The sequence below is a fragment of the Poromitra crassiceps genome (assembly GCF_964638095.1).
Source record: "Poromitra crassiceps genome assembly, chromosome: 1".
Taxonomy (NCBI): domain Eukaryota; kingdom Metazoa; phylum Chordata; class Actinopteri; order Beryciformes; family Melamphaidae; genus Poromitra; species Poromitra crassiceps.
Window position 1 is genome coordinate 76,670,725 of NC_139623.1, and position 16,414 is coordinate 76,687,138.

General features: G+C 43.5%; 1 protein-coding gene across 1 annotated transcript in view; it reads right to left on the minus strand.

The window, feature by feature from the left end:
* Positions 1–282: 282 nt before the first annotated feature.
* ltn1 (listerin E3 ubiquitin protein ligase 1) overlaps positions 283–16,414 on the minus strand; it is a 74,663-nt gene continuing 58,531 nt past the window's right edge. The window contains exons 26-32 of the mRNA XM_083634523.1: positions 13,519–13,596; positions 12,406–12,592; positions 11,112–11,277; positions 10,789–11,009; positions 8,719–8,913; positions 3,040–3,207; positions 283–2,873 (exon numbers count right to left, since the gene is read on the minus strand). Of these exons, the coding sequence (XP_083490649.1) occupies positions 2,811–2,873; positions 3,040–3,207; positions 8,719–8,913; positions 10,789–11,009; positions 11,112–11,277; positions 12,406–12,592; positions 13,519–13,596 (1,078 nt within the window). The 3' untranslated portion in view covers positions 283–2,810. The remainder of the gene's footprint in view (positions 2,874–3,039; positions 3,208–8,718; positions 8,914–10,788; positions 11,010–11,111; positions 11,278–12,405; positions 12,593–13,518; positions 13,597–16,414) is intronic.

Genomic DNA, 16,414 nt, shown 5'->3' on the forward strand with positions numbered 1-16,414 from the left:
CAACACACTGTGTACCACCCAGGTAGTGTAATAATATGTACATCACTTTATACTGATAAGTTAGTGGACAAATTTAGTCAAAACTACTGAGTGTTGAGTGTTACTGAACGCATCGATATGGGAAATATCGATACAGTATCGATTAGGGGTGGGAATCACCAGATGCAGAGGCCTGGCATGACCTGCAAAAAAAAAAAATATATATATATATATATACTGTATATATATATATATTTAAATATCGCGATACTTGGCGTCCAAGTATCGATACAGTATCGGGAAATAAAATATTGCGATATATTGCCGTATCGATTATATTGCCCAGCCCTAGTTTTGATCATGATTAGTTAATGCTTGCTCAACCTGGCATGATTAAAGCGCGAGGTGACAAAATTCAGGAGGTACAATAGCTAACTTGTATGTTTAGCTAGATGACAGCAGATGGTTGCCCTCATGACGCGGGGTGGAGCGGATCGGAGCTGAAGGGAAAAATGCTCCTTTTCATTTCGGAGCCCATGTCATTCAATCTAGCTCCGGTCCACTCTGCTGTCTGCTCCTTGTCTTGTGTGAGACGCCAGGAGACAATAAATAGCATTTCAGGTATTAAAAGATTTTTGGTTCACATGAGTGATTGTGTAGACGAAGCACCAGATGTTGAAAATCAAGCACTTTTCAAGGAGTACAGCATATTCAAATTCAAACATATTCCTAACCTTGAAAAGATGACGGGTAAAATCAAGAATCAAGACTTTGTACGAACCCTGAAATGGGTTTTGACATTTGTGAGCATTGGAATCATGTTGAAAGAAAACCCTTCCTTCTAGGGATGCACCGATCGATCGGCACGTGACCGGAAATGGCCGATTTTCACGTGATCGGCCTCGATCGGTGATCTGCGCCGGTCACTCTAAATAGCCGATTCTGTGAGCCGATTTTCACATGACGTGCGCGCACCCCAAAGCACCGAGACAGGCACCCAGCCACCACACCACACACGCCAGCATACCTTCCTCGTTGTGGATTTTTTTCACCGTCAGTGAAGTAGACAAATCTCGCAGTTTGTCACACATGCAAGTCAAAAATAAGCCGTGGAGACAGAGATGCGGCCGAGTCCCGCTCGGCTGGAGTCAAGTCTGAGCGGCTCGCTTCACCTCACTGGCCCCCCTCTCTCTGCTCTCTCTACCCGGGAAGCAGTGCTGCTGCACCCGGCCACAGTGCACAGCCGACTTGGCGAGGTGAACGCGAGCATTGTGTCCACCATTCCCCGACCTGCCTTTTCCATTCCACATCAGCGCTGGTGCCTCAGCCTGTCAGTCATGTTGTAACGTAGATACAGGAGAGACTATTTGTTTCGTATTGCAAATAGAACGACGGACATAATAATAAAAATGCATCGGACTCACAAGTGTGCAAGGATTTCTGTGCGTGACGATATTTTTTCGGATGGCAGATAAAAATACGCATACCAAACTTCGGACTGTGTGTAAACTCCGCCTGATATTTAGACTGAAGATCGTTACTGTAACTCATAAACTCATTTCCCCTCTACTCAAGAGGACTGGTCTGGAGCCAGGCTATAAACTCCTTGTCCATGGATCATTTTGATGTTCTGTTGCACCTGTTTTCTTTTGGAAAAGTAAATGCATGATAGCTGTGGGATATAGGCTATTGGATTTAATTTAATTTTTGTATTCATTGTATTTGCACAAAAAAAGCTCTGTCCAGTAGCCTAACCTGGAACACTTTTATTTTGAGATGTGTTTGAGTGAGATGGTCCTACTTCATGCAAATGATAAGATAAGATAAGATTATTTGGATCCCCATTAGATGTAAGAATTGTTCTATGAATCTTAATTTTCAAACAAAGTTACAAAAACGTTTGTGTAAGCTGTCAATTGTTGTTTTTAGAAAAAAAAATCGGAATCGGCAAAAATCGGTATCGGCAAGTCAGACTATTCAAAAATCGGAAATGGCCAAGAAAATGGCAATCGGTGCATCCCTACTTCCTTCCCTAAAGAAGTTCCTTCTCCTGGCTTCTCATGGGTGATCTCATCACGGTATGGTGGTATATAAGGTATTTCGCAAATCAGAGTTAATCTAAAACTCCTAAATATTAGGAAATATTGCAAAAGCAGTGTTTGGCATTGAATTACACAGAACAATCTGTTTTCAGGTTTGATGATCATTCTATTGAAATTCAACATAAACATTGCATAGGCCCAATTGAACAGCTTTGGGCTTCCAACTTTCTGATTCATGCTCTTTCTATACTCCTGTGTGTTTGAAAAGAGAGGAAATCAACGTACCCAAAAAAGGAGAACTCGCAAATAAAACGAAAACAATCAGTAGTGAGCTATTCACACTGTGCACATATAACACTGGCTGGCAAAAACATACTGTTGATTGCTTATCAACCCACAGTAATCAATAATCAATATGGACATAAAGGTCACCAAGCCAAGAGTTAATTAGTACTAAACTTTACTGTAGATGGGTTGAGAGCTCCTCTTAGCACTGATTAGATGTTCTGGTCCTTCAGACGCAATAGAGTGAGCACAAAGCAATATTTCCTTTACATGCATTCAAATAGCCATTTTAGGCAGAGAAAGCCTCTGAGAAACAGCATTTTCAGCCAGACGTAGGTCTAGATCTTAATATCGTCATGTGCTTCTTAGTATCCTCTTTCGCATAATGTGCTTCCCTCCTCCTGGCATCACAATCTGGCCTAAAGAATCCTGGTTGCTTGTGGCTGTTTGATGTTGCACATCAGCTGACCTTTGGACCATGGTCGACAACAGACAGTCTGTGGGTTAGAAGAAGGTTTCTCTGCACAGTGGACAGGTGGACTTATTACTGGACGTGAACCACTTGTACTGTAGAGGGACAAGTAAAAAGAGAAGACAAATGAGTGTGACATCACAAATAAAAATAAAGCGCAATGGAACATTCAATTGAACTTGTGATATGTTGTGATTATGGTCTTAGTAGTTTTTAGTTTGGTGGTTTTAGTGGTGCAGTGTTGTTTGGGAAGTGTCTCACCAGACACGCCGAGTGGAATTTCTTCTTGCAGGTGCGGCAGGCCTTCTTGGGCAAAGAGTAGTTGGAGCCATGGATAACAGAGAAGCAGATCATACAGTCCTCTACTCCCTCAAAACGCTTATCCACGTTGTTCTTCCAAAGAGCCAGACCCTCCATTATGCTGCCATTCTATACACACACGCACGCACGCACGCACACACACACACACACACACACACAAAAATTATATTTAATTATTCCATCCACAATGAATGAAGCAACACAATAATAATAGTTTATCCACTATTAACACTTTGAGTGCCACGGCCCTTGGGCAAAAGGTGCTGTACTGTGCCACATAGGCCGCAATGCATTTTAAAACAGTCATATAATTTCTTTAATAATTACTATGTAAACACTGAACACGCACAAATAACGATGAGACTCTCTTCTATCACCTGCAAAAAAAAGTTTATTGATCCCATTTTCCGTTCTTTAGTTATGAGCCGGAGAAGATAGCTTGATTTGACCAAAAACAGCCACTTTTTTTCTAGAACCTGAGATATTCAGCCTTTTGTGAAAGGAAGCATTTCAAGCACATCATTGACTCATTGCTAATATTTTCTGATGTAATGACACCTCAAAAATAATTTCCTTCAATAAAAGAGTGAAAACAAAGGAATTTTGTTTGGCCAAATAATATTTTTTAGCTGCAACCAGCAGCGCTGGCCCCTGCGTGCGCTGCTGGTTGCAGCTTCTTGCTGTTCTTGATTTACTGCTGGTGGGCATCAGATATTCTAGCTTGCGTCTGCTAATCCTGTCCTGCTGTCTGGGTGTTGTATGCTGCTCTGCGTGCTCTGCGTGCCCCCCCCCACCCCCTCAACTGCACACTCCTCCTTCTGGGAGTGTCTCTGGGGCTTTCTGCTGCCTGCGTTTGCTCTGCACTGACAAGTCCGCTACATCCAGCTTTTTTACAACCGTGTGTATTTGTCACCAGCTCCCATGCTTCCAGTTGAGAATAATAATAACTCCACGGCTGATCATGCGAATGGGCTGTGCAGCGGACACGGAGGTGCTCAATTGTGAGAGCAGATTGGCTGCTGCAGGGGCACAGCTAACGTTATGCTTCAATGAAGCAGCTGCATACGGACGGATGTGATGCGATTTCCTTTTCCCCAACGACTTCTTCTGTGTGTTTTACTCCACTTTCTCTCATCTGGAGTGCGCTGTCGCCACCTAAGGGTTCTGTAAAATAGGTTAGACACATTCAATAGCTCTCATATTGTAAGAGGCGATGTAAGAGGCATAGATCGACACCCCCCCGTCAAAAAAACAATTTCGAGTTATTGACGCCATTTGGCGTCGCTGGCAGCCTACGGTAAATTTCTAATGACGCCATATGGCGTCGCTGGCACTCAATGTGTTAAGTTTTCTTATGGTGTTTTTTGTCATACCTGACAGTTTCGACTGCTGCTTCCTGCAGTCTTCCTCAGAGACGTCACGTGATGTTGTTGTGACGTGCTGTATGGCTGGTTTATGAAGGCCATTCATATATGAACCAGCCATACAGCACGTCACAACAACATCATGTGACGTCACTGAGGAAGACTGCAGGAAGCAGCAGTCGAAACTGTCCGGTATGACAAAAAACACAGTCTTTCCATAAGAAAACTTAATAGTTAATAATAGATAGATGAAATGAACCTGTTTGGATTAATAGTTTATCCTCTACTTGCTACACCACCCTGCTGCCTTCACATGCAGGCATGTCGGTGAGAGTGCATGTGCTCCTTTTTGTGTGTGTTTCTACCTGGTGTGTGAGGTACGTGCTGTGTGTGTGTTTCTACCTGGTGTGTGAGGTACGTGCTGTGTGTGTGTTTCTACCTGGTGTGTGAGGTACATGCTGTGTGTGTTTCTACCTGGTGTGTGAGGTACATGCTGTGTGTGTGTTTCTACCTGGTGTGTGAGGTACGTGCTGTGTGTGTGTTTCTACCTGGTGTGTGAGGTACGTGCTGCGTGTGTGTTTCTACCTGGTGTGTGAGGTACATGCTGTGTGTGTTTCTACCTGGTGTGTGAGGTACGTGCTGTGTGTGTGTTTCTACCTGGTGTGTAAGGTACGTGCTGTGTGTGTGTTTCTACCTGGTGTGTAAGGTACGTGCTGTGTGTGTGTCTCTACCTGGTGTGTGAGGTACGTGCTGTGTGTGTGTTTCTACCTGGTGTGTAAGGTACGTGCTGTGTGTGTGTTTCTACCTGGTGTGTAAGGTACATGCTGTGTGTGTTTCTACCTGGTGTGTGAGGTACGTGCTGTGTGTGTGTTTCTACCTGGTGTGTAAGGTACGTGCTGTGTGTGTTTCTACCTGGTGTGTAAGGTACGTGCTGTGTGTGTTTCTACCTGGTGTGTGAGGTACGTGCTGTGTGTGTTTCTACCTGGTGTGTAAGGTACGTGCTGTGTGTGTGTTTCTACCTGGTGTGTAAGGTACGTGCTGTGTGTGTTTCTACCTGGTGTGTGAGGTACGTGCTGTGTGTGTTTCTACCTGGTGTGTAAGGTACGTGCTGTGTGTGTTTCTACCTGGTGTGTGAGGTACGTGCTGTGTGTGTTTCTACCTGGTGTGTGAGGTACGTGCTGTGTGTGTTTCTACCTGGTGTGTAAGGTACGTGCTGTGTGTGTGTTTCTACCTGGTGTGTGAGGTACGTGCTGTGTGTGTGTTTCTACCTGGTGTGTGAGGTACGTGCTGTGTAGGGATGTCAACGGTTAACCGTTAATCGATTAACCGTCGCTAACGTCGTTGTTCGGTTATTGCTGTCGGTCTATCAGTTAATATTAAAATTTTTTTTTTTTTTTTTTTTTTTTTTTTGTCTATTTACTCAATGAGCTCATGCCCAAACAAGGCGTGTCTATTTAGATGCTGAAATGGATGACAACTTGTCATCCATATAAGAGCCAGAATGATTTTGGAATGATTACCTGATCAAAATGTGGCAATAAACTTATAAATTTCAGCAAAGCCAACAAAAAATAAAGGCATAATTCTAACACAAAAAGCATTAACATTTCAGCATCTAAATAGACACGCCTTGTTTGGGCATGAGCTCATTGAGTAAATAGACAAAAAAAAAAAAAATTTTTTTTTTTTTTTATATTAAAAAATTATGAATTAACCGATAGGTTAATCGATTATTAGCGTCGGTTAATCGAAAGTGAAATTAACCGAAAATTGACATCCCTAGTGCTGTGTGTGTTTCTACCTGGTGTGTGAGGTACGTGCTGTGTGTGTGTTTCTACCTGGTGTGTGAGGTACGTTCTGTGTGTGTGTTTCTACCTGGTGTGTGAGGTACGTGCTGTGTGTGTTTCTACCTGGTGTGTGAGGTACATGCTGTGTGTGTTTCTACCTGGTGTGTGAGGTACGTGCTGTGTGTGTGTTTCTACCTGGTGTGTGAGGTACGTGCTGTGTGTGTGTTTCTACCTGGTGTGTGAGGTACGTGCTGTGTGTGTGTTTCTACCTGGTGTGTGAGGTACGTGCTGTGTGTGTGTTTCTACCTGGTGTGTGAGGTACATGCTGTGTGTGTGTCTCTACCTGGTGTGTGAGGTACGTGCTGTGTGTGTGTTTCTACCTGGTGTGTGAGGTACATGCTGTGTGTGTTTCTACCTGGTGTGTGAGGTACATGCTGTGTGTGTTTCTACCTGGTGTGTGAGGTACGTGCTGTGTGTGTGTTTCTACCTGGTGTGTGAGGTACATGCTGTGTGTGTTTCTACCTGGTGTGTGAGGTACATGCTGTGTGTGTTTCTACCTGGTGTGTGAGGTACATGCTGTGTGTGTTTCTACCTGGTGTGTGAGGTACATGCTGTGTGTGTTTCTACCTGGTGTGTGAGGTACATGCTGTGTGTGTTTCTACCTGGTGTGTGAGGTACATGCTGTGTGTGTGTTTCTACCTGGTGTGTGAGGTACATGCTGTGTGTGTGTTTCTACCTGGTGTGTGAGGTACATGCTGTGTGTGTTTCTACCTGGTGTGTGAGGTACATGCTGTGTGTGTTTCTACCTGGTGTGTGAGGTACATGCTGTGTGTGTTTCTACCTGGTGTGTGAGGTACATGCTGTGTGTGTTTCTACCTGGTGTGTGAGGTACGTGCTGTGTGTGTGTTTCTACCTGGTGTGTGAGGTACGTGCTGTGTGTGTGTTTCTACCTGGTGTGTGAGGTACATGCTGTGTGTGTGTTTCTACCTGGTGTGTGAGGTACGTGCTGTGTGTGTGTTTCTACCTGGTGTGTGAGGTACATGCTGTGTGTGTGTTTCTACCTGGTGTGTGAGGTACGTGCTGTGTGTGTGTTTCTACCTGGTGTGTGAGGTACGTGCTGTGTGTGTGTTTCTACCTGGTGTGTGAGGTACGTGCTGTGTGTGTGTTTCTACCTGGTGTGTGAGGTACGTGCTGTGTGTGTGTTTCTACCTGGTGTGTGAGGTACATGCTGTGTGTGTGTCTCTACCTGGTGTGTGAGGTACGTGCTGTGTGTGTTTCTACCTGGTGTGTGAGGTACATGCTGTGTGTGTTTCTACCTGGTGTGTGAGGTACATGCTGTGTGTGTTTCTACCTGGTGTGTGAGGTACATGCTGTGTGTGTGTTTCTACCTGGTGTGTAAGGTACGTGCTGTGTGTGTGTTTCTACCTGGTGTGTGAGGTACGTGCTGTGTGTGTGTTTCTACCTGGTGTGTGAGGTACGTGCTGTGTGTGTGTTTCTACCTGGTGTGTGAGGTACATGCTGTGTGTGTGTTTCTACCTGGTGTGTGAGGTACATGCTGTGTGTGTTTCTACCTGGTGTGTGAGGTACATGCTGTGTGTGTTTCTACCTGGTGTGTGAGGTACGTGCTGTGTGTGTGTTTCTACCTGGTGTGTGAGGTACATGCTGTGTGTGTTTCTACCTGGTGTGTGAGGTACATGCTGTGTGTGTTTCTACCTGGTGTGTGAGGTACATGCTGTGTGTGTGTTTCTACCTGGTGTGTGAGGTACATGCTGTGTGTGTGTTTCTACCTGGTGTGTGAGGTACATGCTGTGTGTGTTTCTACCTGGTGTGTGAGGTACATGCTGTGTGTGTTTCTACCTGGTGTGTGAGGTACATGCTGTGTGTGTTTCTACCTGGTGTGTGAGGTACGTGCTGTGTGTGTGTTTCTACCTGGTGTGTGAGGTACGTGCTGTGTGTGTGTTTCTACCTGGTGTGTAAGGTACGTGCTGTGTGTGTGTTTCTACCTGGTGTGTGAGGTACATGCTGTGTGTGTTTCTACCTGGTGTGTGAGGTACATGCTGTGTGTGTGTTTCTACCTGGTGTGTGAGGTACATGCTGTGTGTGTGTTTCTACCTGGTGTGTGAGGTACATGCTGTGTGTGTTTCTACCTTGTGTGTGAGGTACATGCTGTGTGTGTTTCTACCTGGTGTGTGAGGTACATGCTGTGTGTGTTTCTACCTGGTGTGTGAGGTACATGCTGTGTGTGTTTCTACCTGGTGTGTGAGGTACATGCTGTGTGTGTTTCTACCTGGTGTGTGAGGTACGTGCTGTGTGTGTGTTTCTACCTGGTGTGTGAGGTACATGCTGTGTGTGTTTCTACCTGGTGTGTAAGGTACGTGCTGTGTGTGTCTCTACCTGGTGTGTGAGGTACATGCTGTGTGTGTGTCTCTACCTGGTGTGTGAGGTACATGCTGTGTGTGTGTTTCTACCTGGTGTGTGAGGTACGTGCTGAGCTGCAGCATCCAGTTCCTCCACTGCTGCACGGCGACGCCCACCCTCCTTCCACTCTCCACAGTGATGGAGCCTAGAGGATAGTTCTGTGGCAGCTGGATCACCAACTCGATGAAGATATCGTCCACAGAATAGGTAGCGATCACCTCCCGCGCCGCGGAGCGAGCCTTCACCTGAGGGCCAAATAAACACATAGTGGGCCTGTGCTATTGTTTGTTTTGTGTGAAATAAACCACTACCTATTGAATCGAATGCATTGCACACTGATCATTGGCAAATGAAATTATAACAACACAGATAGAGGAAAGCGGGCCAACTGATGAATGGGGTTACTGCAACCAGAATTCAGTGTTTTTGAGAGCTGTGGAGCAACGGGAAATTATGGAAACTGTTAGTAAACGCAAAAAATAAGACATCCACTGACTGTAGTTAACTTACTAAATAGCTATGTGCTGTTTTTATCTTGTCTTTTATCTACTGTAAAGCACCTTGAGATTTGTTTTACATTTTAAAGTGTGCTATATAAATTAAAGCCATTATTATTTATTATTATGTAAGGATATACTGTAAGTATGGCACTTGTTAAAAAAATTATAGATACAATCGTAAAACCATTCACTCATATATGTCATCTATCCTTCAGAAACGGCGTCTTTCCAAATGAAATGAAAACGGCAAAGGTCATTCCAATCTACAAAGCAGGCGACAGACAACAGTTCACAAACTAGAGACCAATCTCGTTGCTTTCACAGTTCTCAAAAATAAAAACCAACTGAACTGAACTGCCAGGATGGCACGAAATGAATTGAATGCCTTATTCTCTAGTGGAAGTGAATTGATTTGAAATGAGAATCGATCACTGCTGCATTACTCTGTTGCAGATGGGTTGCATTGTGATGCCGGTACTGCATCCACTGGATTTGTTCTACATAATGCATTGATTACACCTGAGTAGAATGGAACATGTTATTTTGCCATGCTTTTTGCTATGTCTGTGGTGTGGAAATCATTTTGTCAGTGAATCAAAGTTTAAATGGAAAGCTATGCTAAAATACTATAATCAATCAGCACATCTAATCAGTGTCATTTCAATATGTTTGAGCCATGAGATACTTGCACTCTGAACATAGTTTACAGCAACAATACACAGGATATGATAAGCCTTGTACAACTGTTTTTGGAGAATATCTATGTAAAAAGCTTGGGTGTCAAGAGTCAAAAAACACAGAGCAGGTCTGTTGGGGTCATCGAGGTGACATCTTCCAAGACAGATTACATTCAATTAGCAGCAGATAAAGAGCGATCGTGACCGAAGACAAAATACAGTATCTGCAGATTTCGCTAAACTAAATCTAAGACCTTTTAAGACTTAATTTCTTACTGAAAATCAGAAGAGAGATTAGTCCAATTTTGCATCAGAAACAAAAAGTGCTGACATCCTGCACAGTAAAGCTGACAGTCTGTACTTTAAATTCATATTGTGTCATTTAACACCCAAAGTAATAAGACAATGAAGTCAAAACATCAAACAATGTGTCACTATCTAACAGAAACTCGCTTTGCATTTCAAACAGTCTCTTGTTCATGTTCTGGCTCTGCTGGGGCTGTGCCAAACACAATAGTGTCTTTGGAATTGTCGTCATTGTAGTTCACTACTAAATTTTCAACATTCGATTATATTGAATATGTTTCATTTTGAATATTACAACAACTGAATAAATGTCATGACTTCTCAGAAACGTGTAGAAAGGACACTGACATTGACAGATTTCTCAATCACTCTTCTTCACTATATATTACAGACAGCAGCACATTTTTAATACTTCTGAAAACTGTATATAAGACTTAACTGCTTCAATCAGATGTAACACTAAGGCTTAAAATTGTGAAAATTCCCAGTTCAGAACATTATGGACCGATGCTAAACCTGAAAATAGTCAAACTCAAGATATGATATCAGGTTGTAAAGTTTAAGTCAGTTTTAGGGGAACACGCATACACACAAGCGCGCGCACACACACACACACCAATCGTATCTGCCAACTTACAGTCATGCTGTCAAACGTTTGAGTGCTGGAGTGGACAGAGGAGATCTCCTGGGCCGAGAGGACAGGACTGACATATTTAATAGTGAACTTCTCCACAGCCGTACACACTCTCTTCTCCTGGCTGTTCCACCACAGCCGCACCATGGCAGGCAGGTCCTGCACTGCGCTGTAGTACACACTGCAAGCCAGGTGAGGGAGCTCCCACTCAACAGCCTGGCTTTCTGCAGGCAAGACGACATGGGAGGGGGGGAGACAGTGAGCTCGTTTCCATCATGCACAGTCATGCACAGCGTGACACACAGGTCTGTGGGTGCTGTACTTACTGTCGACACAAAGAGACAGGCTCTCTGTGAAGAAGGTTTTGGCCTCCTTAGGCTCCGCCCCCTGGCCTGGGTAGACGGGGCTTTCGGGCATCATTTTGAAGAGGTGGAGGAGCAGGTTGTGAAGCGAGCGGCTCCTCTTGAGATAAAGAGAATACTGGACACGCAGCTGGAGATACAAACACAGGAGAGCGGTTTATTGCACACTTTATTGCCATCTCAACTTGGTAGATTGGGATTTGCTTTGGCAAGCTCACTTAAAACAGACGGAGAGGGACAAGAATGGTTAAAAATGAACCAAAAGACATGAAACCACTTAGAACACAAATACATAAGGTAGAAGCAATAAAATAAAAGTAGAGAAAATCCCGCATGACACTGACCTTACTGGTAAACTCTTTATTAGAAGATAAATAGGGAAAACAACGTTTCGGTGCTAGACCTTCATCAGGTTTTAAAATCTTTTAAAACCTGATGAAGGTCTAGCACCGAAACGTTGTTTTCCCTATTTATCTTCTAATAAAGAGTTTACCAGTAAGGTCAGTGTCATGCGGGATTTTCTCTACTTTTAGTTCATTTTCCATCCTACGCACCTGATTTAAAGTTTTTTTAGGTGTGCAACAGCTCTTTCACAGAAGAAGCAATAAAATACCATAAATCAAAATACAATGCCACAACGAAAATACCATAAACTAGGAAATATGTACACTGGGGATAGAAACTGTATAAAACAACTATACAATAGCTGTCATATTGCACAAATCGAATAAAGAGTCTCTAGTGCCTCCGTAGAAAAGTTCAAGAGGCAGACAGCCTCTGGATCAGTGCTATGTTGGAACCTGGAAGTTCTAATGCTACAGAGTCTTTTAAAAGATGGTAGGAATTTTAAAGGTTGGCTTACCTGGGTGAGAGAGGTCCTTACCAATAAGGCTCTTCTTCTGTAGTCTGGTTTGGTAGATTCAAGTATCAAATATAATATCAAATAATTCTGGATGCAGTACGCACACAATTCCCATACCATACAGTTATTGGGAAGGTGAGGATGCTCTCTATGGTTGCTTGGTAAAATTGGGGCATTCCTTGCCTGGATATAGATTTTTCCCCCATTGTCTTAAAAAGAAGAGTCTTCAGTGTCACCGGAACGCACTGTCTCAATTTCTAATCCGTTTGCTTGCATGCAATCTCATACATACACACAGCAAGACATGCGCGAAAACAGAAAAAATGCAACCAAAACATTTGATCTGTGATCACAGAGAAGAAGCTCTCTCTGGAACCAGCTCTTGCCCTGACTCACGTGGGAGGGTGAGGATTTGAAGAAGGTGAGGAGGAGCTTCCAGGCCAGCAGGTATCCCAGCATACACGAGTACTCCACACTGAGAGGCTGGACCACAGCCAACTCTCCCACCTGGACCGCTGCCAGGATAGTCTCACACAGCTCCTCACAGGCCGACAGGATGGCCATCAGAGGTCCTGGGGGAGACCTGAACACAAGTCAGTAAACTGTATGATGCATTCACACAGACAGACAAATGACGCGCATGCACACACACACACAGGGCCGCCGCTCCCTACACGCGCACAACGCACTGAGCGTAGGGCACCAAGTGTCGCCTAGGGCATCATCCAGAGCAGGAATACCACGGTCAAACAGACAATGTGGTGGATGCCCCTGCTAAAATTAACTCTCCACATGGCCAGTTTGGCATTTTTGAACTGGCCACGGTGCCCCCTTAAAAGAAAGTTGCGGGATCTCCTCGTTAATGACATGCAACGCAGTAAACAAACTCACGTTTCCCTCGTCACCAGTCATGCTGGACATCAGTACAAGTGCGAGATTCCTCCCATTCCCGCAAATATGTAACGTAGCCTGCGTAAATACAGTGTTTTGTAGAGGAAGCGATCATCTTGCTCTATAATGATCAGAACGGGTGTTGTTCAAACTGAACATGTATTTCTTCAACATGCTGCAGCAGAAAGGGAGATAAACAGCTGACTTTTCAGTCCATCTTGCAAGACACTATTTTTGTAGTTAAGCTACTGTACTTCCCTGCATACGGCAGATACTTCCTTCTTGGAGTTTCAAAATAAAGCGCCTCTGCTTCTAACGTGAAATAATTCAGGCATCTCAAGTAAAACATAACGAAATTACTATTACCAGATTTCTCAATATACTGTATATACACACACACACATGAACGATTGCATTTGTGAATTTTTCTTGGTAGGGCGTGGGGGCACAATGAAAAAAATGCTTAGGGCACCCTAATGGCCAGCAGCGGCGCTACACACACACACACACACACACACACACACACACACACACACACACACACACACACACACACACACACACACCACTTCAACTATGAGTCTTTTAGGTGTAAAAGACCACAGTAGTATGACTTACAGGCATGGCTCCTCTGTATCATCATCAGACTTGCTGTTGTCTCCTTCTCCATCACACTCAGGCAGTTGAGGCATTACCCTGTTTTGACAAAAAGCAATTATGTTATGTTATGTTATGTTAAGCAATCGTTTTTTTTTTTTTTTTTATCGTTTAAATCGTTTAAATCGTTTTTTTTGTTAACTGCTATTAGTAGTGGCTCCTGTAGGTAAGCATAAGACAGTAGTGGCTCCTGTAAGTAAGCATAAGGCAGTAGTGGCTCCTGTAGGTAAGCATAAGGCAGTAGTGGCTCCTGTAGGTAAGCACTCATTCCCAACCTAGTCTCTGGGGACCCCAAAGTTTGTCAGGATGAGTGTGTAATCTGAAACAAAGGGGATATTTGAGAGAGATCAATAGTTTGAGACAAAATGAGGAGACCATATTATTTTAAGGTATTGGTTATTCCACAGTTATGACTGCAATCAAGCCATTTCTATTTTCTAATTCTATACATTATTTTGTGTTTATTTTGACTCAGGCATTTCACAGGCAAACAAAACATGACTTTCTTCAACTTATCATTCAATTATATTTTTATGCTCAAGACTGTTTACTTGACTTTCATGTTGCACTGCTTCCGTTGGCGCATGAAGCATTTTTCCTCTCTAATTCTTTTCCAGTCTCCAAAATTAACATCAGGAATCAGACTATCAAGACAATGGAAGCTTTATGATGAAGAATCAGACTATCAAGACAATGGAAGCTTTATGATGAGGAATCAGACAATGCATTGTAATTCTCCTGCTCTCCTTATTGACTGCCACAGCCTCAAACCCATAATCAAAATTATGGTAGAGATTTTCTTTGTACAGTACAAACATAACGTGATCGAAATCTCAAGACCAAAATTGATGATGTATCAGTATGCAGCACATGTGGGGAATAAGACACTAGGGATGTCACGTATCTCGATACCGATACTGAAACGATACCATGGCAAAAACCTAAAACATCAGGAAAAATGCACTCAGTAACCTACTGAGCACATTTTCTCCTTTTCTATTTATTTAGCAGAACTCTGCCAAGGTGTATTGAGTCATTTCATTTTGTGTTCAGTCTACTTTAGTGCACTGCACATCAACTGTAGTGTGCTGTATGTGGGCTAATAATCCTGGGCTTCTAAATGTGTTTTACCTCGGATTTTGGCACAAGGAAGGGATAGTAACATCTTGTCCTGTGTAATAATGAATGTCATCATGTTTATTATTTGCATGCACAATAAATAGGCTATTGAAATATATGGTATGGCGGTGGTTTATTATGTGGTGTAATTTTTTCATACATGTAGGTGTGTTTTTGACAAACCACTATTAATAATTGGATTATTGTAAATATTAGTATGGGAGACATCGGATTGCTGCATGCCATGTAAGGGCTTTAATGACACTATGGCCTTGATTTAATTATTTAGTACATATTTGAGTCAGGGCCATGGTGTTATTTGGGCTTTTGCATGGTATGCAGTGGCAGTGTTTCCCATACATAAAGGAATTTGTGGCGGGCCGCCACAAAAGGATTTTGACTGCCACAAAAAGATGTTGACCAATTTTTTTTTTTTTTTTTTTTTTTTTTTTACAGTGCACCTGAACGCAACATGCAAGATACCCGCTGAATAAGTGTCCAATAAATGTTCATGTCATTCTGGCCAATACTTCTGTTATAGCATTTCAGCATGGAATATGGAATATCTTTCAATAATCTATGATTTAGCTGCTAAATTGTCAAATACCGCTTAACTTACTTAACCTAACTAACTATCCGGTGTGCACAACATTGTCAGCCTAAACTCCGGCTGACACCCCAAAAACCTACAATCCGCTACAGAAAAATGTATATTGTTTGTTTATTAACTGGCCCCTCGGGCCTTCTATCATTTCACGAAAGTGTCAAAGCAAGTTGAGTATCCCTGACCTATACTGTAGGGAGAAATTTAGTTTGTCATTGTAAACCCACAGCACAGTAATGATGACATGTTCTTCATAGATCTAGCCTTTTCATTTTGCTCTTAAGCTTTCTCAAAGTACACCAAATTCATGTATTTTACTTTAAAATGTTTAAAAAAAATCTCGTGGGGGGGCATGCCCACGCACCCCCCTAGGGGGTGTTAGATGATGTCATCATTCCTACTATGATGTCATAGATCACTGATGATGTCACAGAAGGCGATGATGTCATGATTCATAAGTGTCTTGAATCATGCCTCTCTGATGGTCTCACTGATGATGTCATAACACAAGGTGATGTCATATTCGGGACCTATAAAGGTTTGCTCTGCAAGTCCTCTGCAGTTGTTCATAGACTAACCTCACGACAACCTTCTGCAACAGTTCCCATCTTTTCGACTCAGCTATCAAGTGCTACAGCGTTCCTAGTTATCGAGACTTCAGTTACCAAGTGTGTCTTGGACATTAAGTATCCGCACCTAAATCCACATGTCTCACAGCAACCCTAACAGTATGAACAACTCAGAAATGGGTTTAGCGGATAAGGTTCCACCGATCAAGGAGGAAGACCCTGAGACGCCAGTTTTCCCGCCGGCCCCTTCAGGTGGCCCACTAGGCGAATCAACGAGATGTCTTGTCACCGTGGAGACCTTACAAACAGAGCTGACAGCGGTGCAGACCCTGCAAACGCACACCACGAACATTCTTTCTGGCCTGCTTGACACCCAGAGGGATCTGGCTTCTGAGGTCGGTCAGCTCGCCCTCCTGGTGAACCGGCTAGATCGGCTCGACGACTGGTCCGCCCGGCCAGAGGGGGGTGTCTTTCCGCAGCCTTCCGCTCCCTCTCCCCCTGAGCAGATCGTTGCCCCAACCCAAACACTGGAGGTTTCCAGTGCAGCCATGCCCCTTGCCCCCAC